Below are 24,861 nucleotides of genomic sequence, written 5' to 3' on the forward strand. Positions count from 1 at the left end.
ATTTTGTATGTCTATTTATTTATTTATTTATTTCTCTCTCTTGATTTTCTTTTCTACATGCCGATCAAATGTCTTCTATGTGCGCTGCCTGCATTTTGCCACAGCTTTTTGATTTTGATTCAATTAAAAATAGGCTAAAAATATATTTTAAAAAATCCAGGGCAGATTTTGCCACACGGGGCGTTTTATGGTTTTGTTATTAATGAATGTTGGGCTAGTTACCTCAAAGAAGTAATAGATTACTCATTCAATTCAAACGTAATTTACTTTGATTACTTCTCCCCAGGAGTAGCAAATGATTACACTCCTTACAATACATTTCCTTTACACCCATAGATGGTTACACTCCCAACATTCACGGTTGCAACCGGTTGCAACCTGTTTTACCTTCAAAAACCGCGATATCTGTTTGTGTGTGTGGATTATCGTGGGGACCCGGGGGCCAAATAGCATTGATGCCCAATCCATTTTCTCGTCTTCCCTTCGCTCTTGTCATAAAATAAAACTAGTGAGGATATTTCCCCTTGGAGAAAGTAAACATTTGTAATTTATCATCTAAGATAGCTTCAACTGAGAGGACTACTTGCTAATGATGCTGAACACAAATCGGGGGATGGGATAGTTAGCTTGAATCGGATATTTAGAAGGGATAGGCTAATAACAAAAGTAGCCTAACTACTTGTATTTTTGATTGGTAGCGTATGTGTAGCCTACTATTAATACCGAAATTTAAACAGCAGCCCAATTCGTTACACCAGTCCTTACTAGATAAAGTAATGACCTCCTACTGTTTAGGGCCTATTGGCCTTTTTTTAATCATCTGAAGGACCCCGCCCCCTCTCCCCAATTGGATAAACAATAGACTCCCTGGCTAAGAAAACGCCATCTGGGAAGAGCTTTGTTGTTAAATATGATTTCATGCAGAAATACAAAACAGTAGGACAGTGAAACATATTTGGTCCATAGTCTTTACACATTGAGCTAACTTCTAGGGAGTGAAATAATATTAAAATTAAACTATATGTCATTTTGCCTGTAAACCCCTCGAGGACCTCTGCTGGTCCCCGGAGCCCACTTTGGGAACCACTGTATTATAGCAATCACCCAGCACAGTCTGCAGTAATACATACGTACTCTAATACCATTACATTACCGTAAGACTGCTGGGAATAGTGAGCTCATGTAGAAGAAGACAGACGGTAATCATAATATTTAGCCAGCCCAATTAAGACTAAACCAGTAATTATTTGGGCCTAAATCCAGTCATTAATTAGAAGAATCACATAAACACAGTTACTGTTACTATTGTTTTTGAATGGAAAAAAAAAAGTCAGCGGCCTAGTCAGCCGCAGATTAGGCCTATGTGTTTGTTCAGGCCTTTGCACACCCAGTTTTCACTATGCTGCATACAGTGATATTTTTTTGGAGCAGCTGGAAATGCAAGAGATTTGTTTTATGCTCTTCAAATAAATAGAAAGTGCCTTTGACATTGTGTTAGGCGATGTGGTCGACCGAGGGGCACCCAGATATTTACAGCATGGTAAACGGTCTGAGGTTCTGCAACTCTTTGTTTTCCCTCTGGAAGTTTAGAAAGGGCTGAGTAGATCACAGAGATTTCACCGGAGTGCACAGAGTGAGCGACAATGGTGTGAAGTGAAGTAATAGGCATTTTCTCCGCACACCTTCACACAAAACACACGTTTGAACGATTTAGAGCGCAACGCCAACTCCACACGCGTTCATATACTGGGAGAAGCAATGCAGAAGTTGTCAATAAAGGAATAGAGAGTTGAGATAGTCTAACCGTTCCAAACACATATGGGCCCATTATACCACAAGCCCGGCCAGTGCCCACAGTGACCACAATGCAAGACATAAACAAGAACGGCCCGGCTGTTTGCATTCCTGGTGTAGGACATTTTAAGGCAACACTGACAGATCCGTGTAAAAATATATACAGAATAAGTATGGACCGCACAGCTGGAAAATGTCATGTGGTTTAAAGTTGATGCCACTGATTACAAAATCAACTTGAAATTCCCTCTTTTCGCTCGTTTTCTGGTGCTCCTTGCGCTCTCCTCCCGGTAATGCTGCATGTACATTCCTCTGAGTGGAGAGATAGATAGATAGAGAGAGAGAGAGAGCAAGAGAGCATTAGGGTCAACTGCTGTTGAGGCCCTAGGCCGAGCAGAAGGGTGCAGCAGTCGTACCCGCTGTCTAATGCTGGAAAAACTGTCCGAAACACGTGACTTCAAACACCAGTTACTGGTTAAAGCTATATCCATCTTTCATCGGTCAAAGGAACCGAGAGTTAAACTGCTTTTCCTTTCTGTAAATGTATAAGCATGTAATAACAACACGCACTGAAAGGAGAAATTAATCACATGTTTAGCACATTTCAAACTTGAGAACTGAAATTCATCACTTTTAAATCCGGGAGAGTGAAAGGAAAAGGCAGACAAGATATGAAAACAAGACATAATGCAAACTAATGGGAACATTTAAAAATAATCCTGGAATACAGTGCTTGTAATGGCATAACAAATGAGTTTATTGTCTTTGTTTTGTGGAATTGTTTGTTTATAATTCAATAACACATTTAATGTTTTTTTGTAATTGGAGCTTATTAAATTAGACAGTTATGGTAAGCCACTGCAATACAATAGCATGTTTTCCCCGCAACATTAGTTTAGGGGGCATATTTCTCTCTTACAGAAATCAACACACTTCTTGTAAGCATCTCCATTACAGGAAATCAATACATCTACCAATAATATCTATTGACAAAATAAGTCACCTACTACCTGCTGCTGTGTCTGCCACATTATAGTAAAAATACATACAGTATATATACCCTATCTCTTCCCTCTCATAAATAAAAAAATATCACTGCTCATTATAATACAGTCATAAGCAAAGGCGTAATCATAAATTTAACTGTGAATTTACTGAGGGCGCAAAGGCCAAATTAACTTCCTCAGTGGGAGATTATAAACGTTAATTCCACTGAATTAACTTCCACAACTCTGGTAACACGTCGTGCGACAGAATTTAACACAAATGATCCATTAAGATATTTCTGTGACTATTGTGCATGACAAAAATCTGTGGTGCTGTTGACATTTGAATGCCTACAAAACTCCCCAACTCACATACACACTCACATACATACACACAGACACACACGCATCATCCATCAGGCATTGTGGTTCTATTTCTAAATTTCACACCTGCGAACACGCAGCGTCTACTTACAGCCCCATGCACTCTGCCATGCATTAGCTACATCCAATCATGCAGATGACAAACTAGCTGTCGAAATTTGCCCGCAGCATCTGAGCCTCATGTAGGGCTGGGACTGTAGGGTCTACGATCATGTGATTTGCTGGAAGAGTCCCCCCTCCGCTCCCCTCCCCTCCCACCTCCCGGGCCTGCCCCTGAGTGGCCTCTGCTAGGCTATGTTTCCAGGAAAGGGGCCTACTGGACAGGCTGTGAGGCCTAGGCAGGGAGACATTGGCTCATTGAGAAAAACAAAAACAGAGAGGGGAGGTGGGAAGACTCTCCCCTCTTACATAACCCTGCCTCCATGACAGGAAAAAAAAAAAAAAAAAGTTCCCCGCCACAATGCAAAGAAAAACCTGTCCGTCCGCCTCTCCTCGGCTTGCAAAAGACTGAAGCGCTTCGAGACTGGAATTCGAGCGGCACTGAAACCAGCAGCGCCTGCCTTCAGTTACACAATAGTTGCAACTCTGCAGACATACCACCACCACAGGCATGTCAGACACCAGCCACATCCAAACGTACACACTGAAATGTCAGGGATATTACAGTCAGCCCAATCGCAGCAGATATTTTCACTTGGTTTGTCTAATACAACACTGCTGTTACCGTGCACATTCCTGCACAACCTTAACAACACGTAAAACATGATGTAACACACCATGTCATCTTATGTGTGTTGTGTTCACTACACTGTACAGCTCTGCTGGTGAGAGGCTGTTTGAACAGTCCTTGCATCTCTCTTCTAGCCTGCACTGCCTCCCTGTGGCACAATGAGAAATTGTGCAGAGGTAGTGCATGTCATCTTGTGAACTGACTATCATGTAAAAAAAAACTCATTCACGTCTGTAAACATGTCAGTTTGGCAAAACCAACCTGGTGTGTGTTATGTGATCTGTGTGGGGCTAACCTTCCTGATTACCAACGGACAAAATATGTCTGCAATAACATACGAGATTTAATTCAAAACAGTTTGTGACATCAAATATCAATAAATTAGCACTAAAGAAGGTAAAAGGCACTGGTGCAAAACAACAGTAAAACCAGTAAATCAGGCATGCTGCGCATCACTGCACCTTCAGTCCTTGAAATGAATGCCCACTCACACACACTGAAACCATGAGGGAGCATGAGAGAGAGAGAGAGAGAGAGAGAGAGAGAGAGAGAGAGAGAGAGAGTCGCACGGTCAGGAGTCAAACTCCGGTTGCTGCTCGATCAGGATGGTCGTGTCGTTCCTTCTCCGGGAGGACAGGTCCAGACAGGACACTCCCAGAGCTATCAGACATAACCATGCCTGTAGGAGAGAGAGAGGGAGAGAGGGAGAGAGGGAGAGAGAGAGAGAGAGATTAAAAATTAATCAGTAGATTGCTGTATCAGATCAAGGTCACAAGTTCAATATAAGGCATATCACTAAAACACTGAATTATGCTGCTGTATAATAAGACCTTATCTCATTTCAGAAAATATCCTTCCTTCCTTCCTTCCTTCCTTCCTGTTTTTTTATGAACACAAGGGCCAAAGAGATTTGAAGAAAAACTGATGATTGACTTGTAAGTTCTACCAAATCACTGAGTGTCAGAGTTTAGATGGTTAACTGCCTGAGCAGTTGAAGATTAAGTCGCTCTAAACTCTGACTAAACATTTTATTTTTTTCCATTCGATAGCAGTCGTATTGCAGTCGGGCCAATTTACTTCACAGTGGCACAAAGGTCACCTGCTTGTACTATTAGATCATTTCCCCTCTGTACTATCCCACGGCACTAATGCACTTCATTTTTACTACTATGTTTTGAACTTGATTCTTTTCTTGCAACCCTAAAAGAGATTAGGCATCATTAAACAGATGAAAAGGTTACTTACCAAATAACCCACAAATGTCAGGTATGCTAAGGAGAGGAACGCTGCCAGCACATACAGCCACACGCTGTTGAGCGTCGTGACGTAGACCACAACGAAGTACATGTTGATGCAGCACACCATCAAGATCACCAGTCCTCCACCTATCTTAAACACTCTGCCGAAAGAACAAGGACATCAGAATAAATATGGGCAAAGGAGAGATGACAAAATCACTGGAGTATCAGGTGTGTTTTGCATGTGAAAATCATGATAAGCTTACAAGCCATTGGCAAACTCGTGCATAAGGGACGGCAAACTGGTGAAGGTAAGGATGGGAATGAGGGCGAATGGCAACTGCGTGAGAGAAGAGATGAACAAGAATGAAAAAGTAATATATTATGATGTAGTAGGAGATCAGCCTAGAGAAGTTATTTTAAACCACTATTAAAAACAAGTTTGATCTATCTCAGTTTGTATCTTATGTGTAATGTTCATGTCCTCTTTTTTGTATAGCATGTTGTAAATATGAATTAAAAAGCACTTCACAGATGAAGCTTAAATCACTATTAACATTCTCATCTCCAAGAGCCAAAGAGCTATGAGAGGAAAGTGACTTTAAAAAGTGACATAAAAGAAAGGTAGAAATGGGAAAGGCAGAGAAATGATAGCGAACGCTCGCGTGGAGTTTTCAGCCCCTCTGACCTGCATGCTCTGCAGGACGTTGAGGAAGTCGTTCATGCCCGTCAGGTCCTGCGTGTCCTGGAAGATGGCCACCAGCAGGGTGGGGGTGATGGCGAGGGAACGGGTCAGCAACACCCGAGCAAAACGCGACCAGCGCAGGTTCAAGAAACCCTGAGGGCAAGAAGACATCATCTCTGTCTGTGACATTTGCGAGGAAATTGCGCTCGGTTACTGCCGTCTCACCGGAGTGAACGCTGGGCGAAATTACTATCACGCTTAAATAAATACAGCCAGATTTCACACGGGACGTCCTGGTGTAAAACTACCAAACCAGGGCCACGTAAAGGGTCAGGCACACAAAAATCAATAAATCTAACTCATCTCAGGGAAAACATTTAATCTAAAAGTGAAGGTAAAGGACTGGGGGCTGCGGGGAGTTGACATTTCTACTGTACTTGGTGTGTGTGTGTGTGTGTGTGTGTGTGTATTTCTGCACTCTGTTGACTCGCTGTTCTTCCACTGACCTCCATGACAAACTGGCCGGAGTAAGTCCCAGTCATGGTGGAGCTCTGACCGGCTGCGAGGATCCCCACAGCCCAGATGTAGAGCGCTGCAGAGCCAAAGAAGCAGCCCAGCACCACTCCCTGCAACAGAGAGGGCAGTCAGCAAAACCAAGTTGAGAAAACAACTCCAGCAGTGTTGAAAAATTATGTTTTCTGTCTCTTCCTACTGAAGCTCTCATAAGCTTTCCTGTTTCCTGACAATGGGCATCATGTGTGTCTTGCCCTTGGTCACATATTTTGTGGCTGTTTTTAAGCGACAAATGCATAACCATTGAAATCCAACTGTCTTAAACTATTGAATTGGTGCTTCCCTCCACACCATTTATATGTGGCGATGGCATACAGTTCTTTCTGAAAATGTTACATTTCTGTCAAATTTTCACAATAATACAACTTTTACTTAATTTTATTAATTAGATATTGCTTGATAAACAATAGATGTGATTTTCAGAAAATTATGTCAAGTGCTGTGCTGTGATAAAGTTTAATAGCGCTCAAGTGTCCCATGGTGTCGTAGCGATAGTGGTAACAACAGAATACAGTAGCAGTCAGTGTCTTACCCCCTTGTAAATGTCCACTTGTAGAGTTTGATTGTCCAGGGGGAAAAGATGTGAATGAGGACTGTGTGATTCATTGCAGACATTGTACTGGAATAAAAAAACAAACTGATCAGGAGGGTATATCATTCACCGGTAGCACAGCGGCCAATGAAAACTTTTTTGAAATTCCAAATGAGCACTTGAAATCGCAGGTTTATTGGAAAAGAGAAGCTGCAAATCTACTCACCACCTCTATGTTTGTGCGTCCATAGAAAGCCTCAGCGAAAACAGCCACCACAAACACATTGATGAGGAAGGAGATAAAGAGCGCGATGGCCGACTCAATAAAGAAGTATTTGTTGGCCTCTTTCACTTCCTTCGCGTTCGATCGATCCACTTCTCGAGACTGAGAGACATGTGAACGCACATTAGCCGCCTTTCCACTGAGGGCCAAACCTGGTGCTTGAACTTAGTTCCAGAGTTCCTGACCCCTTTCCACTGGGTTGGCCTAGGCCAAAACAGGGCTAGTCCAGGAACTCAAGCCCCACTACTTGGGCCTTCCAAATCTTCAGGGCCAAAGCTGTTAGCCCTGATGCTTATACATCATCACATTCTATGTTTTTTCAAATAGGGGGTGTTGCTTAGTAACGTCTGTAACTGAGTGCAGCCATTCCTACATTAATGAGCATCTACCTGTTAGAAACTAGTATGTTAATTCTTAAATCTGCATTACTTTCAGCTGATATCTAAAATACATCTTGCTACACATAGAAAAATAAGACTGTTACGAGTTGGAAACAACTTTTTAGCCTGATACCGTATATTAAAACCAACATTGGCCTTATTTAGCTGTCTAGAAAATACCCCAATTACTATCACTCGCTTTCCAAGTTTGACACACACAGTAGTAAAGGACTAATGTTAAAGGGAAAAAAACTGCCTTTGCTTACGCATGCAAGGCAGTTTTTCTTTACTTTAACGCCTTCAGTAGGCGTTTGAATCACTGCCCAGCGATGACACTTTGTTTTTTTATGTGAATGATGTTAGCCTCATCCTGCAGCCGTCTTCTTTTTTAAAACCTCCCACAAAGTAATTAAAACTAATGTTAACGATTATACGATACATTTGACAGCAGCATTGTCTGCCATGTTTGATGACAAGCAGTTGTGTAAGTTAGTTGTCATGGTTACGCAGGGACCAGGTTGCTCAGTGGAAACACTTTAACAAGTTTAGCCCAGTGCAAGAGTTCCAGGCTAGAGTTCCTGGGCCAAAGTTCTTGGGCTTTTGGCCTTCAGTGGAAAGGGGGCTATTGATTATGTGATGCAGAAAACAGTCAAATGGGCTAATGGAAAGAACAAAAAGCAGCTAGCTGGGTATTTCTGTCGGGTTGTATGTGTGTGTGTGTGTGTATGTGTGTGTGTGATTGCACATTGAACAATTCTTCTGCATGCCATAATAACTGTCCATAAGGATGTAATATATATCGCTGTTGTCATGTGAAAACCTCGTAAGTCCAATTTGGGTGATGGTCATGTTTTCACTTCAACTGAAGGATTTCATGCTCTCATCCTCTATGAGTGGAGAAAATTCTCCGACCTCTTGGGCTGATGAAACCCTTTTGAACTTCACTGGATAAAGTGAAAAATACATTGTCATCAAGCTAAACTCAAGGCTGTTTTTCTTAGTTCCTGAAAAGTTGACATTTTGGAGGTAAAAGGTTTTCACCCAGCAGCGATGATATGTTTCATAAAGCCACTTGAAATGGGAATTCCACATCTATCCCACCTTGACGAGGGCGGAGTGGAGGTAGATGTTGTGAGGCATGATGACGGCTCCCACGATGCCCACCGCCTGCTCCAGCTGAACAGGCCCGCAGCCCTCGCAGTACGGCACAAACATCCCTTTCAGCAGCTGGCCTTGGTCTGGACGCACCTTCACATACTGGCAGACAGGGAGACAGAATGGCAGAGGTGCACAAAATTCACATTAATCACCGATGTATTGGCCGGATACACACAGGTGCACAAGCATGTCCAGATATACATATATGCAAACAGATAACCAATTCATCCACACTGACTGACAGATAGAAAAACACACATATGGGTGGAAGAAATGCCAAGGACACCATATTTTAAGGACACAGAATTGACTATCTAGTTATTGGAAGGTATAACTTAGTACCTCATATCCAAAGGTAATGGCCATAATAGTAATAAGCACGCCAAAAAAGGCTTCCAGCTTCCTCAGACCTGAAGACGGGGAAAAGAGGAGGCTTTATTTGTCGTTGCATCGTGAGGCATTTCACTGTAATTCGAAAACGATGCTCATAAATCAGCGAAGGCACGTGGGGATCCGACAGCTACGGCCACAACCTACCATACTTGTCCAAGAAGAGGAAGACGAATGTGTCGACGATGGTGATGAGGACACCGCCCCACAAGGGTATCCTATAAGTGAACCCACACACACACACACACAAGCACACAAGCAGCGGAAATAATCAACACGGAGGAAGTAATAAAACCATTTTAAAGCACTCATCAAACTGTGATCCCATCCCAACAGCCATAAAAATCAATATTGCCCCGGTGTTGTGCGTGTGTGTCCCACCACCTGCCAGAGGAGAGCAGGTTGAAAGCGATGGCACAGCCGATGACCTCCTGCATGTCTGAACCGACGATGGCCAGCTCCACCATCAACCACAGGAAGATACGAGGCACCTGCACACATGACACAGTTAGGTTAGTATATAACGTGATATTACGGACAGGCTAACGACAGATTACCTGTGAGTGAAAAGAACTCAGTTATACAAGGCTGATTATGGTTTAGATTCCAGACCTTCCAGACCTTTCTGTACAGGAGTAAAGTGCTTTTGGTGAAGGCCTATTTTGCCAAAGGGGCAATAACACAAAATTTCAGATTTTAAATGTGCTACTTAGAAATAATGGAAAAGGTAACTGTATCCAGGATGATTTACTGGGGATACAGATCCATTTTCTAGGTCTGAACTAATTGCACTGTCATTATATAAAGCTAATTTAGATGTGAGTCAGTTTCCTGTTCATTTTCAATGATGTTGTTCCCAGCTTTGCATCGGTATGACTAAGTGGAATTATGGTTCTTTCATTAATGGCTTCAGGGCAGAGCAGTTTATGTACATAAACACCGACTGAACTGACCCAGGTGGCCCCAGAAGAACAACAAATTAATTCTTCAATTAAGTGGCATTCCCCTTTAAGATGGTTATAGGTACTTTAAGTAAAAAAAAATGGCAATAAACTCTGAGAAGATGGTTATGAACTCAAGCCATTGTTCTGATTAAATAGGTCATTACATATTTTTTCACACCTATTTCAGCCTCTCAAAATGTGTCCAACAGAGGCGCAATAGGCCTGTTTGCGCTGGAGAAAAGGGAACAGAGGAGGGAGTCACGTGGTTCTCAGCCATGTGGTACTCAGTTGCCTTCCTATTCCAAGAATTAGGGAAGCAGAGACTATTTTAATATAAACTAGACTCCCAAATATTAATATAAATAATTCATAAAGTCATACTAGATTTAATTGTAAATGTAATCAGATTTCAATTTTTTTTTTTTTTTTTTTAATAAATGTCCTGGGCTCATAGCTGTCACATTTATCTTTGTAATTTTATTATATAATCCAAGGATTACAGTTACAGTAACTACAGTGCTCAACACTGGTTATGCAATGAAGCAGTTGCAGAAAACCACTGCTGGTTCGGCTGAAAGCATCTCAGTAGGATCGTTTCTCCATTGTGAACCAGTGGTACAGAGATGATCCTACAGTAGCACTACAGTGCATTTGGGAAACCAGGCCCAATCACAGCGAACAGTTAAATGCAATGAGTATAACAGCAATGAGCGCTTCATGCAAAAGCCCCTATACTGATCACAGTCTCGTCCATAGCCATGATGGAGATTAATGATATGCTGTATAGAGGAAAGCAGGCTCACAGTGTGGTACTGGCGATTGCAGACTTCAGCCAGGTGCATCCCAGTGACAACGCCCAGTCGGGCTGCCAGCCTCTGCAGCAGCAGACCGATGATGGTGGCACCCAGCAGCACCCATAGGAGCTGACAGGAGGAGAACACAGGTGTCATCTGTTAATCAGCCATGTGGATCAGCTTCCCTTTCCCTATGTGTAACATATTTCAACAGTTTTTGTTGATAATCTGAAAAATGTCAGTTATTATTATTGTTGTTGTTATTGCTGTTGTTGCTGTTATTATTATTACCTTTGCCAAAGCGGTTATGTTTTCACCCTTGTTACTTTGTTTGTCTGTCTGTCAGCATGACATCTCAAAAACGTGTGAACAGATTTCCATGACATTTGGTGCACAGGGGGCCAAGGAAGAATTGATTTGATTTTGGTGGTGATCCAGATCTGGGATTACCACCATTACAGGGTTGTTGTTTTTTAGCCATAACTATGAAACCTACAGAGAGAGAGAGACTTGATTCCAAATCCTATGGGTGTATTTGCAGGGTCAAGAAATCAATTTAACTTGTACAACAGTGATATGAATGATGTCGTTGGGTGTAACAGCAAGCTGGAAAATTGATCAGAGGTTTGAGCTCTCAGAGTGCCTTCTAGTTATTATTGTTGCTGTTGGCAGTGGCAGTAGTAGCAGTAGTTAATAGCAGTAGTAATAGTAGTAGTAGTAGTGGTAGTTAATAGTAGTGGTTAATAGTAGTAGTAGTAGCAGTAGTTAATTTGATATTCACAGGCATGACTCACAAGATGAATCCATACATAACAATGCAGTTGTGTATAACACAAATATACTCTGAAACAACACAAATATACTCTGAAACAAACTTTTTTTTTTCCCTTTTCCTTTTGTGAAGCGTATCTCAAGTCATTCAGAACCATCTCACCAAAAGTAATGAACAGCTACTGCAGTCAGTGACACTTATTGGTATTGGTAGTACCTGTATTAGAATCAGTATTATCTGAAATACCTTGAAGCCAGCTTTAGCACCAGACTGTAGGTCAGACTCGATGTTCCCTGGGTCCAGGTAGGCGATGCTCATCAGGAACCCCGGCCCAGTGAAAGCCCACAGCTTACGGAAACTAAACCCCATCTAGAGGACAGAGGACAAGGAGCTGGAACGTTAATGACATTGAACTTGATACACTGTATAAAGACCAGGGTTGGGGCCATTCATGAACTGAATTGAGAATGCATGGTGAATTCTAAGGAAACAGAACTGGAATTGAATTGGAATGACAGGAAACAGAATTGAATTCCATGAAATTCCACTTGTAAGAGAGGCTGTCTTGACTTGCTAAACATTATAAATCAAACATTATGAATCAAATAAAACAAAGAAAGAAGAAAACAAACAAATCAAACACATTCAATCACAATGTATGTATTACGATTACATGTTATATATATCACCTGAAAGGTACCTTTAACATTTTATGATATTCAGTATTGATAATATATAACGATACGTGTAATCTCAGATATGTGGTAAGAAAAAACAAAAAAAACATGGAATTCAACTTCCTGAAATTCCAAATCAAATTTAAAATCAGTTTCCAGTAATTTTCTTCAAATTCCAATTCTAATTCCAATTCCTCAGTTGAATTGGAATTGATGTGTTCATTCATGAATTGACCCAAACCCTGATGATGATGGTGACAAGTCTTCTCAATTAGACAAAAAAACAAATGTTGGTGTATGCCGGAGGTCATTATCATTATAAATACAGGTGTATCTCATATGGTTCTTATCATGGACTAATACCCCGGGAGGTTACCTTGCTGTCCTCCTCTGGAACAGGGACCCTCTGGTCAAAATAAGTACTGGCCACAGTTTCATTCTGTCCCTGCAGGAATACAGAGGGGGAGGAGACGACCCTGTGTGTGTGTGTGGTTCGGATCACCTCCTTCTCTCCCGCCATGTCATCCCCTGAAAGTAGAAAAAACAAAAACTCAACTTCAGTGAAGGCACCCGAGGTTTTACATCACATGCTCAATCCCAGAGTGGAGTTTACAAGATATGACTCCATAGTAAATGTCACTGCAGCATGGTAAATGTAAGGGAGATTACACACTTCCAGTCGCTTTGCTGACAGGTAGGATTTTGGTGACACCAACTACATTGTAAGGAGGCAGTTATATTATCAGAGCAGCAAGTTATTACTGTAAACACTTTGTTCAATTTTATTATTCCCAAACAAACCTAGCAGAAATCAAGTGAGTACAAGAGATATACTGTAGGTTATACAGAGAGACATACAGTGCGTTTCATAAAACTGTGTAGAGCCACAACAAATAAGCCTATGTGTCGACAAAATAAACAAACTTACCTTCATCTCCAGTTTGGCCTGGCTCCTGATCTGTGGGAACGCTGGGAGGCAGAGAGGAGATGTGGATGTCCTCAGGAAGGGGGTTTCTGTCTGGAAGCACACAGGTCATTACACTGGGATTACAGTCGCTTACATGATCACGGTGCACACAAAACTAATCCTGCACACACAGAAAACCATGAGAAGAAGTACAGAGATGATCATTAGGTTATCCTTAACAACAGTGGGGCTCGTTCGCTCAGCCTCCACAGAGACATGATGAAGTCTTGATGCCCAGTAAGAAAAACAACTATAGTAATCATATATAAGAAACTGTATTTATTTATTTTTTAAATATATTGTGCCAGATATAGCTGTAAGCTAATTTCCATCTGTAGTCTCCGGGCGGGAGGCAACAGTACACAATTTGGAAGCAGTGTGGTCGTCAGTTACAAACTAAAACCAATTTATAAAAAGACAAGATGAAATTTCATTAACCTACATTACCAAACAATATTTCAATAGATCATCTAGAATGTAAACATTACATTTACAAGGGCACTATGCAAATATCACAGCAAAACTAAGTCTCTGTGGGAGTATTATGGGGGTAATATTGTGATACCATGTGAGATAAAGAATACCATGAGATAAGGTCACTGTGAACCATGACACACTATAAATCCTATTGAAATGTGAGGACAAATGCAACCCTTCTGTACATGAGGAATTCACTATAATAATGATAACTTTATTTATATAGCACCTTTAAAAACAGAGTTTACAAAGTGCTTTGACAGACAAAATAAAAGCAGAATACTCAAATTATGAATTTAAAAGGCAATAAAACAATAATAAACAGGGATCGTAGGATGAAAACCAAAATAAACAGTAAAATAGAATAAAAGTAAGATAGAATTAAGACAGTTAAGATAAAAGACGTAAAAATACAATAGAAAGATGATAAAAAGACGATAGACAATAAAAAGCCGATAAAAGATAAAAAGACAAAAAGACGATAAAAAAGACATCACATAAAAGCAAGTCTATAAAAACGGGTTTTACTACTAATCCCATCTCTGCTGCCTGTCCCAGCCTCAGTGACCCCAGGTAGTCAGAAAACTCTCACCTGATCTCAGAAAAGAGAACATTTTTGTGGTTGACGAGCTAGCTAAAATATTCTCTGTCTCTCTTCAAGCTCTATCAAACTTCCCCGCATCCATTAGACGAAACACGCGGCGGGATAGTAAACTACATTAGTTCCCGGTGAAACAGTCCCATTTTCTTCACTTCCCTGTTGACTCAGCGGGACCGGGCTCACAGTGAAGTTTACTCAGAGGACTCCCCGACAGGTTGGACAGACTTCCCCCTGTGCATTAAGGTGCTGAAGTATTGCATTACTGACTCGCCGGGCAGGTGAGGAGGAAGGGGAGGAGGGACGGGACAAAGTCGCATACCACGACAGTGTTTGACAAAGTGAACCTGCCCTGTTTCTCCTACTTCTACCATGTGACCCAGTTAGACTGTTAGCATGCCGTCCCGGGAGGAACGAAACGAGCCTCGCTGATTAATTGCCGATTAACAAGTACAAGAAATCCGTATAGTGTAATTCAGGTTGTTCGTCAGACCGCCCCACTATTATTCTGCCCCTGGACTAAGAAAGAGGAAGATTTATATATTTGGCACTAGCGTCAAGCCAGACAGAAACAAAAAGCTAGACTTCCGCTTAGCTGCTTTCAAAATAAAAGCCTGATCGACTATGTTGTTTCCGATCAAAAGTTTCAAAATAAATCCGTTATTGACGACACATAAACACTGCAGCGGGTTTTGAGGAATTAAGTGAAAATGAAAAACATATTTGAGAGGGAATCGGTAATAAATTAACATACAATTGTCTCTTCACAGTATGTATTCATAGCTATTCAGGCCTATGCGAGATGCCATAGGACTGCCCAAACTACACAAAGACTCAATAACAACACGGGCTACTAGACAACTTGAAAAGATGTCTACTTCCTTGAAAAAGTCAATTTTAACCCATAACCGTTTTGGACAGCTGTTTCTAAGGGGTTAATGAAGAATTGGGGCTTTGCATGATGTCAAATATGTAGGGCTGCAAAAAATACACAAAGGACTCAATCACAAAACATATACCAGAGAGCTTAGAGGAGATGTGCTGTCTGCCTTGACGCAGCTACCTGGTACAGGACGCCCTCTAGCAGCAGAAATGGAAATGTATTAGTCCTACAAGGAAAAAACAAAATGGTCCAAGAGAGTGAGTGAGTCAGTAACAAAGCAGGAAGCAGCCACTGGGTGGAGACAAATGTTGACCGATTTTAGATTGGACCCAGGAGGAGCTTGTGCACAGTCATACTTACATTACATTACTGTCAGGCTTTGGAATTAGCACCAACGACAAAAAACAAAAAAACCCAAATTTAATTTAATTATCGATTTGACAAGTAATCAACCCGTGTTCAATCATCTATTCTAACCCTGACGAAATGTAACCATAATATTACTGTAATATTCCTATGGGGATTTTTGTGTGTCTGGTACTCAATAGTGAGCATGTGTGAACTTACCTTACTTAATGGTATTATTTATGTGATATCGTATCACTATAATATTCCTGTAGCAAGCCTTAAATATTCCTATAATATTCCTACAGAGAGTTATAATGTGTCTGTGGTGCTCAGTAGTGAGTTTATAGAAACCTTACCGCACTTAATGGTATTTATGTCTTATGGCATCACTATAATATTATAATGTATCTGTGCTGCTCACTATAAACTCAGTTTATAGTGATCTTATTGTACTTAATAGTATTTTTTATCTACTATAATATTCATATAGGGACTTTTTGCTGTGATATTTGTACAGTTGGGGTTTATTTGTATCTTTCTAAAAATTTATTCGAGGATTACTAGGCCTATACTTCTTTTGTACAAAGGAATCCAAAACCACTACTGTGATGTGAGTTGCTGAAATTCTGGATCCACTTGCCACTTTTGTCAGTTGACTAAAGTTTTATGTCCTAATAACAGACAGATAAAACAAGGCAATAGATTAAAAACTACTGGAAAAAAAAGAGGCCCCATTTTATTCCCCTACAACACGTGACTGTGTTACCCCAATACATTTTCACACCAGAAAACAATGATATACCCATCCAGGCCACGCATGCACTGTAGGCTGCAAGTGGGTTAAAGAAGAGACAGGGTTGAGACTGAATAGTAAGAGATCATTTGATCCCCGTTTTTAATCCAATAGTTTACTTGTTATCAAATCTGAATCAGCACACAGCAGCAACAATCTGTATTTTAGCTGAAATAGCTGTAACACACTGCCATTTGTCATGTTGACAAAAAGTTGGTGCAATGAAATCAGATGTTTTAAAGTGTTTATTTTTGGCAAGCACCATTCGAAATAGAGCAAATTTGTCATGTGCTTATGTTATGTGATGAAGGATAAAATTATATACCCATGCAAAATTCCCTGTGAAATGTACATACGTATCTTTATTGCAGAAAGATTAAGTGTCACTGAAATCTTATTGACTTCTTCTTTTTTTATTTTCTAACTTGACATGACTTATTGTTTTGTAGTCTGTGTTTCTCTCATGTTTGTATGTGGTGTGTCATTTTCAGTTTTCGGTCTATTGATCAGCATCAGTTGGCTTGTAGAAATTTTAAGATCATTATACATAGCTGATTGGAAATGCTTGGCATGTATGGAGTTACATGATTTCCTCTAAAATCATACATCCGTACAAAATCAAAGTGAGTAAAAAACCAAAAGAATAGATACAAATCAAACCGAGAGGATCAAATCAAACAAAAATGTCTCTGTGCATCCTGATATTGAACTGGAAAAAACTCGTCGTCACCTTGGATTAGGTTATAAAGCCTGTTTACACTCCCCCACCCCCCCCCCACCCCCACCCCTCACATTTCATGTTTGATGTCTTCAATACTTTTTCGTCATTATCGTCAGCAGTTCCTCCATTATTGAAAAGGAGCATCTGGCTTCCTTTTGTGATACGAAACAAGAGGAGAAATCCTCATGTGTGTGCTGTCTGTTGATGCTCCGGGCGTCTCTCAGCTTTCACCCTCACTGGGCTCTTTGTTGCCTACGTGAGTCTTTAGTACTTAAAATTAGGTCCGAAAGTCCCTCCACTCATTTACATTGGGACACACAGACGAGGCGTATCCCCCTCGCGCGCGCCTAGTCCACCTCATACAGTGGTCACCCTCATCACCACCTCCCGGTTGGCGGCGGCGCTGATCCGCGGGTCGTTGGGCCGCAGCTGGCTCAGGATGTGCAAGATGGTGTATCCACAGTGGTGGTTCAGAATAGTTCTTAGCCTCCTGCTTTGTCGCCCTCCGCTGCTGCTGCCCAGGCCGTGGGGGTTACTGCGAGAGCCGCGGCCCCCCGTCTTGCTGCTGGAGCTCAGCGGGTCACCCAAGTCCTTTGATTTCTCATAGTTCAGTACTTTCCACTGCTGATTGACAGCTTGCCATCGTTTGAAGATCCGATACACCGATGAGCCCTCATGGATGATAAGGCCTGGGCAGAGAAGAAGGGTGGATGGAGAGGGATGGGTGCGGGGTGAAGGACAGTGCATGGAAAACCAATGAATTCAAACTGCTCCACATCAAATATTACGCTAAGCGGGGCTCGCGAGCAAGCACACGCCGTATATCACAATCAGTATCACACACAGGAACTTTCCACGGCCCTTGTAGATTAGAATAGACAGTTGGCAATAATCACAGTGCAGATATCTGATGCCATCTGTTCTCAGTGTTGTCTTACAGGCGTTTCACCATTCCACAAGAACAGTCTACCAGGTTTCACTGTACGCTCTCTGAAGCCGCTTTTGGATTGCTCCTAGAAAACACAATCTCTTGTACTCTGCAACATCTTCAAATTTTTCTGTTTTGTTATTGTTTGGGTTGTCATCTCCTGCCTGTGCACCCTATGCCCATTTTGTTTTTGTGTAATTTTGTGTGTCCTCACCAACCTACAGAATGTGGACTGAATCCATGTTTTTTTCACTCTTGTTTGTCCTTGCATAATGCGACCTATGTTTATAATTTTTTTTTCTGTTGCAGAGTACATCCTGTTTTCTTTCCTACTCTTATCCTTGCATAATGCATCCTTCTTTACTCTGTCGCCTAAGCAGACTAAGAACATCTTTTTATGTAAAATTCTCATACAATTGTGTGTCATCCATAACACCTATTTCCACTGTCTATGCCTGTGCTTTCTATAATGTCTCTGTGTGATTTTGTGCATCACTTACTGATGTACATACAGTATGTTCACACAGTGTTTTTGTGTGTTTTTGTGTGTCCTCCTCTTTGTGCCTTACCTATGCAGACGATATCCATGAAGCCGTACATGCCGTAGCAAATTTGGAAGAGCAGGTCCTGACGCTGCCACTTGGCAGAGGGGCTGAGGGAGGACCAGATGAGCCAGGAGATGCTGGCGATGAGGAACAGGGAACCCAGGATAATGGCGGCAATCTGCACCTTCTCTATCACCGTCAGAGAGATGGCCTGCCACTGGAAGGGAGAAAGACTTCTATATCACATATGACTGGAGAGAGAGATCGACATATACGGGTATAAAATGTATACACATGCAGGCTTACACATTAACAAATGTGTCAAACACACACATACACACACACACCCACACACACACACATACACACATCAACACACACGCGGCATCTTCTCAATAGCTTTGAGAGCCATTGGCTTCCTCTGAACAGGAGGGCAGAAGGACAGTGACGCAAAGGGGGAAAATGTGTCAGCACAATATGGCAAACAGTCCTCACACCACAGCGACTGCCCAAGATTTGTTCTAGCAAAGACTGTTGAGTCTAATGCCCGGGTGCAGAGTGCAGAGCGCTGCAGAGCGCTCATCCTGCCTGTTGTATATGTTGTGTAGGTTATAAACTGCCTGTGTCAGCAGAACGTTTTCCATGAGATAAGATCTCCCCGCCTGATTCATTCATGAATTTTAAAAATAACGGCAAACGGTGCATAACGGCATACATATTTACACGCATGTTGGGTTTACATACTCACATACTGCCATCATTTTGTTTATCTGTTTGTTTATCAAATTTCCCCCCTAGTCACAAAGCCAGTGGACTTGTTTTGTAAGGAGATTGATGAGGAGCTTTTTTTACACCACTGAACCAAATCAAACTGAACTGAACCGTGCTGTGCTGGCCTGTTTGCTAATTTACTATATTTTCCCATGTGCAATGTGAGCCAGATTCATCTGGACTGGCACAGCATCAGTGCTGCAGTGGCTGAATAGTTCAAATTCTTCAAGGGCAATGTGAAGCACTGTTTTTCCTTTAATTTCTCCTAAAATCTGTGCGGTGGATGCATTCTACAGTTGGTGTCGGTGCAGCATGTGTGGTGTCACCTCCTCTCAGCACTGTGCAGATTCCCCCCTGTGTTACCTGCAGTGGGTTCTTGGTGCTGATGGCCAGGACCTGGTACTTGAAGTAGCAGAGCTCACAGCTCCAGGAGCCTCTCTCGCTGATCCAGCGGATGAGGCAGGGCTGATGGGTGCAGCGCACCGAGCCGTCACAGCGACAGGGGCTCAACAGCTCACCCTGCAGGACACACAGGGAACACACAATATTAGATCTGTTTCCACACTGCAGCTTTGTTTTTTGCCTTTTGAGTTATTTTTTTACCACGTTATTTTAGCATTCTTTATTCTGATTTAATGGAGATGTTCTGGAGATAAATGGAGCTTTGTCCCTGATTGTGTCCCTGACTCTGCTTTAAATTCATGGCCAAGAGGCTGTGTTTGTCCTAAGAGGCAGGCTAGTGTGGCTTTTGGACCTCATCCAGTGTCTGTCTCTCCAGCGCCACACCAGCACCTGAAGCCTGCTGGCACATTCAGCAGAACGAGGATGACCACATTCAGGTTGTCACCTCCGTTCAGCGTCACACGTCCACTTTGTTGAGGAGCTAAAACTCTGATGGTAATTTTGCAGCTAATTTCTGCAACTATCTTTTAAGTTTCACTGGATGAAAAGAAAAAAAATTGCCAACCTTATACGTCACAACTGAATTAAAAGCTTTTAAAACAAGAGTGTTGGAAAAAATATGTGTGAATCACCAGTAGATCAATGAATGGACTCAGCTTGGTGCCGGGCCTGTTGGCGAAGGAGCCTGTTAGCAGCGGGGAGCGGGGAGGATTCAAGGGCAGACAGGTGAAGGAGAGGTGAGCTGTTGAGCCCAACTATTCACACAAAGTCTGTGTGAACTCAGTCGATACCAACCTCATCACAAATTACACCTCTCTGCTAAAAAAAATAGGGTGATGACATTTTAATGGTAGACTTCAGACACCTTACTGAAGGCAAGGTAGGTGGGAGAGTTCACTTCAGGGGAGCTGAATTCAAAGAATAGTGTTTTTGAAGAGCATAAACTGTTCGTCAACTGCACCAAAGCATAAATCTAGACCACAGTTCCTGATGAAAAAGCCCTTTTTCTTTGTAATGACTGCAAAAATATGAAGATCAAGATAAAAAAACAAAAAAAACAAAAAAAAACATCAAAATCAGCAGATATTTATCTGCTCGGCTGTAGGCGATAAACAAATTTTGCGTGCAAGTTTCCACATTAACAAACATCAATGCTGAAATAATTGGATTTCTAAATCGTTAATTTACGAATGGTGACTCAGAAATACGCTTTGGTATCTGTTCAGATTGCCAGAGAATGACCTGTTAAACCCGTAGTTAAGCTTCCCTACAGTGTTTATACACCCAGAGAGCTACTGTGTTGACACAAATAATGCATAATATTTTTTCTGTCCTTCTGCACCCATCTGGCTCGTTTAACCTTACCGCTTATAATAAAAGACTTCAAGTGTCCAACCACATGGAGATTTGGTTTGGCAGATGAGCCACATGCCACTCATAAACTCTAAAATAACTTGCCTGCTGACATTATAAAGATGACACAGAGAAGGTCAGAAATATATGAGGGACTAAATAAAAACAATATGAAAGCAAACATTTTGAAAATGTCAAGCTGTGGATGAGCAGCGTGTGTATGTGTGTGTGTGTGTGTGTCTGTGTGTGCGTGCATGCGTATGTGCCTGCATTGTCAGGCTGGGATGAAAATGTTAGTGTCGTGATCAACTAGGATGAAATAAAAATAAAGACTTTTTAAAGCTGTGATTATGATTTTCATTATGATTTCATTATCATTACCTTGAACAGCATTTATTAAGCAATATACAGTATATTCAATACATATGATGACGGACAGTTTAGTGTAAATTAGTGTGTTACAGGTCTCATCCGAAGCTAGAGAGGAGAGAACCAAGATTCCGGAGCATTTTCTGGAGCGTTTTCCATTGATGATGAATAGGAGACCAACACTGTGGACACTGTAACAGCACCCAGTGGGATTTTTTTTCTGCATATGGGTCAATTTTCTAGTTCATACATTTTGGCACTACTCAGAAATGAAGAGCATTTGTGTGTAAAAGCTCCAAGAAACATTATATGCGTCCACATATTTAGCCTCCCATTCACTGCCAATGGAGCAGCTCTTGAAAGTGTCTCATGGTTACATCTCGGCCTGAGAATCTTGGTCGTCTGGATTCAAACTCTGAAGGAGAGTCGCTCGTGTTCACAAATATTGATCACACTGTTCAAGATCACAGGACTCATGAATTTTGTTTTGGGAAACCACATCAAGGGATTTGAGATGTTTTTGATGTTCTAATATTGATGTACAGAGCTTTTGATACCAAGGACTAAAAATATTGTCACTATTGGATGGAAAAACTCCAAAATGTCAGCTTTTCAGTAACTAAGGAAAGCAGCCTTTTTTTTTTAGCTTGTTGACTATTAATTTTTGACATTATCCAATAGGCTCTGAAAGGTTTTCATAAGGCCAAGAGGTGGGAGAATTTTCTCAACTCATAGAGGAACCAGGAAATCCTTCAATTGAGTGAAAACACGAAAATTGAGAAATGAGTTACAAGGTTTTTACATGACAACAGCAATATAATAGCGATAATCAAGAGCTATTAATGTATTTTTATAAAGATTTTAATAGTTTCCTTCTAAAAACATGGCCATGGAGGCAAATGCAATTCTATAAAATTGAATTGAATGGAAATCACAAGTAAAATATATCTTTTTTTTTGAGTGGTTAGAGGGTTTTTTTTTTTTTCATGTGAAATGCTTCTTTTCCATTTGCGGGTCATCCCCTTTGAGAGTCCATCTGTATACCCAAAAGCGACACGCCGAGGTAAACACAGGTCGAGACATAAAAGGTCACATTTGGACTAGGAGGATGTACTCATGCCCAAATGAACCCCCTGCGGTAAGAGATCTGAGTGAACAATGAAGTCCACTGTAAAGCAACAGTCTTCCTAAAGGCCACCCACTCCCAAATATTAAAGGCACCCTTCCGTCTCCACCCACCATTGACCTACCCCCCACCCTCCACCCCCCACCCACTTACAAGTGGGTGATCTGGCCCGGGTCTGTCCCTCCAGGCCGCTTCACAGAGTATGAAGGTGTTAATTTAGTGTGTCACTTCTATGGGGGGGGGGGGGTTGATGGTAGTCCTCCTCCTGTAACCTTTAGACGAAAATTACAGCAAAAGAGCCGCCTCAGCTCCAGACTGTGTGTCCCTACGGAAACGGGCACTTGGGCACTATAGTGAAAAGGGTAGGGGTGACCACCCACCCTGCAACCCCCGCATCCTCACTCCAGCAATGCCACTGTACAGTATCCACTGTATCTGTGCATGTGTGTGTGTCCGTCTATCTCTTAACACACACCCGGTCCTTCCAGCAGGCTCCGGCGCGCCTTTTGTGAGCGTAGACAGTGTTAAGTGGAATCAATGGCACAGCTACTGTACCATGGCACACACTGACAGCTTTGACAGGCAGCTAATAAGGACTCATATTCAATTCAGCCCACAGAGCAAGGTGATTATATCTGTAGGTAATTGGCACGCTGACAGCGACATGATCCCGTCCCCTGTTGTGACCTGCTTGAATAATGAAATAACAATAAAATGGCAAACGTGTGTTTCACCCCCCCCACTACCACCACCACCCTCCCACCCCCCACCTTCCACCCTCCCACCCAAGGTGATATGGCAGTTTCCCCCCTTTTGCACAAGGCTGGAAATTGAGTTGCGTGCCGCTGAGGCGGCGCAAGAAAAACAAGCTAATATCAATGTCAGCCTGAGAAGCCGATGATGTGGTAGCGTAAGAAGTCTTAGGGTTTCCCCTCGATGCTTTGTTTGCCTTGCTCTCTTTGTCTGTAGCTAAAAGAGGCAGCTAGGAGCCACGTTGCACGATGAGTCACCTTGCCGGAGAGCCCAAAGCCCAAGACATTAAGAGTGGGCAAGACGGCAGCCGGGGGTTCGACCCCCACATCCAAAAAAGCTGAAGCTGATTTATACTCTGAGTCCTTCCTGTGTGCTTCTCCAGTTTACTATGCCTTACAATAGAATCTCTGAGGCAGATGTCATAAATTAGCACTTGGGCTGTAATAACACTATAAGCCTATCTTGGGGAAGTGACTAAGTGGTAATATCCATCTGTGCTCCTACAGGATTTACAGTGTTTCTAATTATCTCAGGCTTCAGGACTACCTGCTGAGCCAGGCGGCGCAGGTTTCAGCACATCTGGTGAGACTAACATTTGGCCACAGACCAAAGAGCTGCACTGCTTATTGTTTTGTTTGGGCTCTGTAAATTGCTGGAGTTTTATTGTTGACTGAAAATGAGCAGAAAACCTGATGACAGTTTCATTTATCATTTATCATCACAGTCAAAACCATTGTCTAGCCAACAACATGGATCATCAAATGATCAATAATTGATCATCCTATTCTATGGAACAGGAGGATCGGGGGACAGTTGATTTACATTTACAAAATGATTGTGACTCATGCATATTCAGTCACTCTATTTGTCATCCTGCAGACCTAATTGGCTAACTTTCTTTGTTGCTATGCTGGCCAGATTTCAGATGTGTGGGAACTGCTGCCTCTCTGCCACTGATTGTCTTAGTTATGAAAACAGTGTTATTTAGATAACCTATCAGTAAGCAGTGATCTTCTCAGAGAATGAGAATATTTCTACGTGATTGTCAGAATCCTAGGCCTCAATCCTAGATCCTGTTTTTTTTGGGCATTTTAAAACGAGGCAATGGGGAAGGTGGGTGGGAGAGAGAGAGAGAGAGAGAGAGAGAGAGAGAGAGAGAGAGAGAGAGGAATGTGGGACAGGATGGTTGTAGTAGCCCATATCTCACAGAAAAAGGAGGGTTCTCCAAGGGTCCTTTTGGTCAAGATACTGGTTCTATACAGGACCATCATGCCTCATGTGTTAAATGGCAGATCAGAATAAAGAACCCAGTAAAAGTTCTTTAAATCCTGCTGATCTGGAGCATTTCATGCATGGTTAAACGGCTCTTTACAGCACCACAAAGCCTCTGTGTAGCACCATTTAAGCATGGTGCTGTAAAGAACCTCCCTAAAAAGGCTCCAGACTGGCTGCCACAGGATAGGAACCAGGATAGGAGCCGTGTTCGCTGCGAGTGTGTGTGTGTGTG

The 24,861-nt window shown here is 42.0% G+C and overlaps 2 protein-coding genes across 4 annotated transcripts in view; both read right to left on the minus strand.

Moving 5' to 3' along the window:
- Positions 1-1,978: 1,978 nt before the first annotated feature.
- LOC139924500 (natural resistance-associated macrophage protein 2-like) lies at positions 1,979-14,569 on the minus strand. 3 transcript variants are annotated; one of them, XR_013507169.1, is made up of 17 exons: positions 14,357-14,569; positions 13,249-13,338; positions 12,697-12,848; positions 11,890-12,012; positions 10,881-11,000; positions 9,518-9,624; positions 9,281-9,351; positions 9,086-9,153; positions 8,687-8,842; positions 7,149-7,307; positions 6,923-7,009; positions 6,324-6,443; positions 5,821-5,970; positions 5,399-5,472; positions 5,140-5,293; positions 3,256-4,573; positions 1,979-2,106 (listed from the first exon to the last, which is right to left on the minus strand). XR_013507169.1 is itself a non-coding variant. In XM_078288256.1 (16 exons), the coding sequence occupies exons 3-16, from the start codon at positions 12,838-12,840 to the stop codon at positions 4,466-4,468; spliced, it is 1,641 nt and encodes a 546-aa protein (XP_078144382.1). In that variant the 5' UTR covers positions 12,841-12,848; positions 13,249-13,334; positions 14,357-14,569; the 3' UTR covers positions 2,528-4,465. The 3 variants fall into 3 exon arrangements, 2 of the variants coding, with proteins under 2 accessions (XP_078144382.1, XP_071771640.1); XM_078288256.1 differs by lacking the exon at positions 1,979-2,106 and having other exon boundaries at positions 2,528-4,573; positions 13,249-13,334; XM_071915539.2 differs by lacking the exon at positions 1,979-2,106 and having other exon boundaries at positions 2,528-4,573.
- A 2,895-nt stretch (positions 14,570-17,464) lies between these two features.
- Positions 17,465-24,861, minus strand: part of marchf9 (membrane-associated ring finger (C3HC4) 9) — a 7,765-nt gene continuing 368 nt past the window's right edge. Inside the window, exons 2-4 of the mRNA XM_071915461.1 lie at positions 19,715-19,870; positions 18,605-18,797; positions 17,465-17,796 (exon numbers count right to left, since the gene is read on the minus strand). Of these exons, the coding sequence (XP_071771562.1) occupies positions 17,465-17,796; positions 18,605-18,797; positions 19,715-19,870 (681 nt within the window). The remainder of the gene's footprint in view (positions 17,797-18,604; positions 18,798-19,714; positions 19,871-24,861) is intronic.

The sequence above is a fragment of the Centroberyx gerrardi genome, chromosome 14 (genome assembly GCF_048128805.1).
Source record: "Centroberyx gerrardi isolate f3 chromosome 14, fCenGer3.hap1.cur.20231027, whole genome shotgun sequence".
NCBI lineage: Eukaryota > Metazoa > Chordata > Actinopteri > Beryciformes > Berycidae > Centroberyx > Centroberyx gerrardi.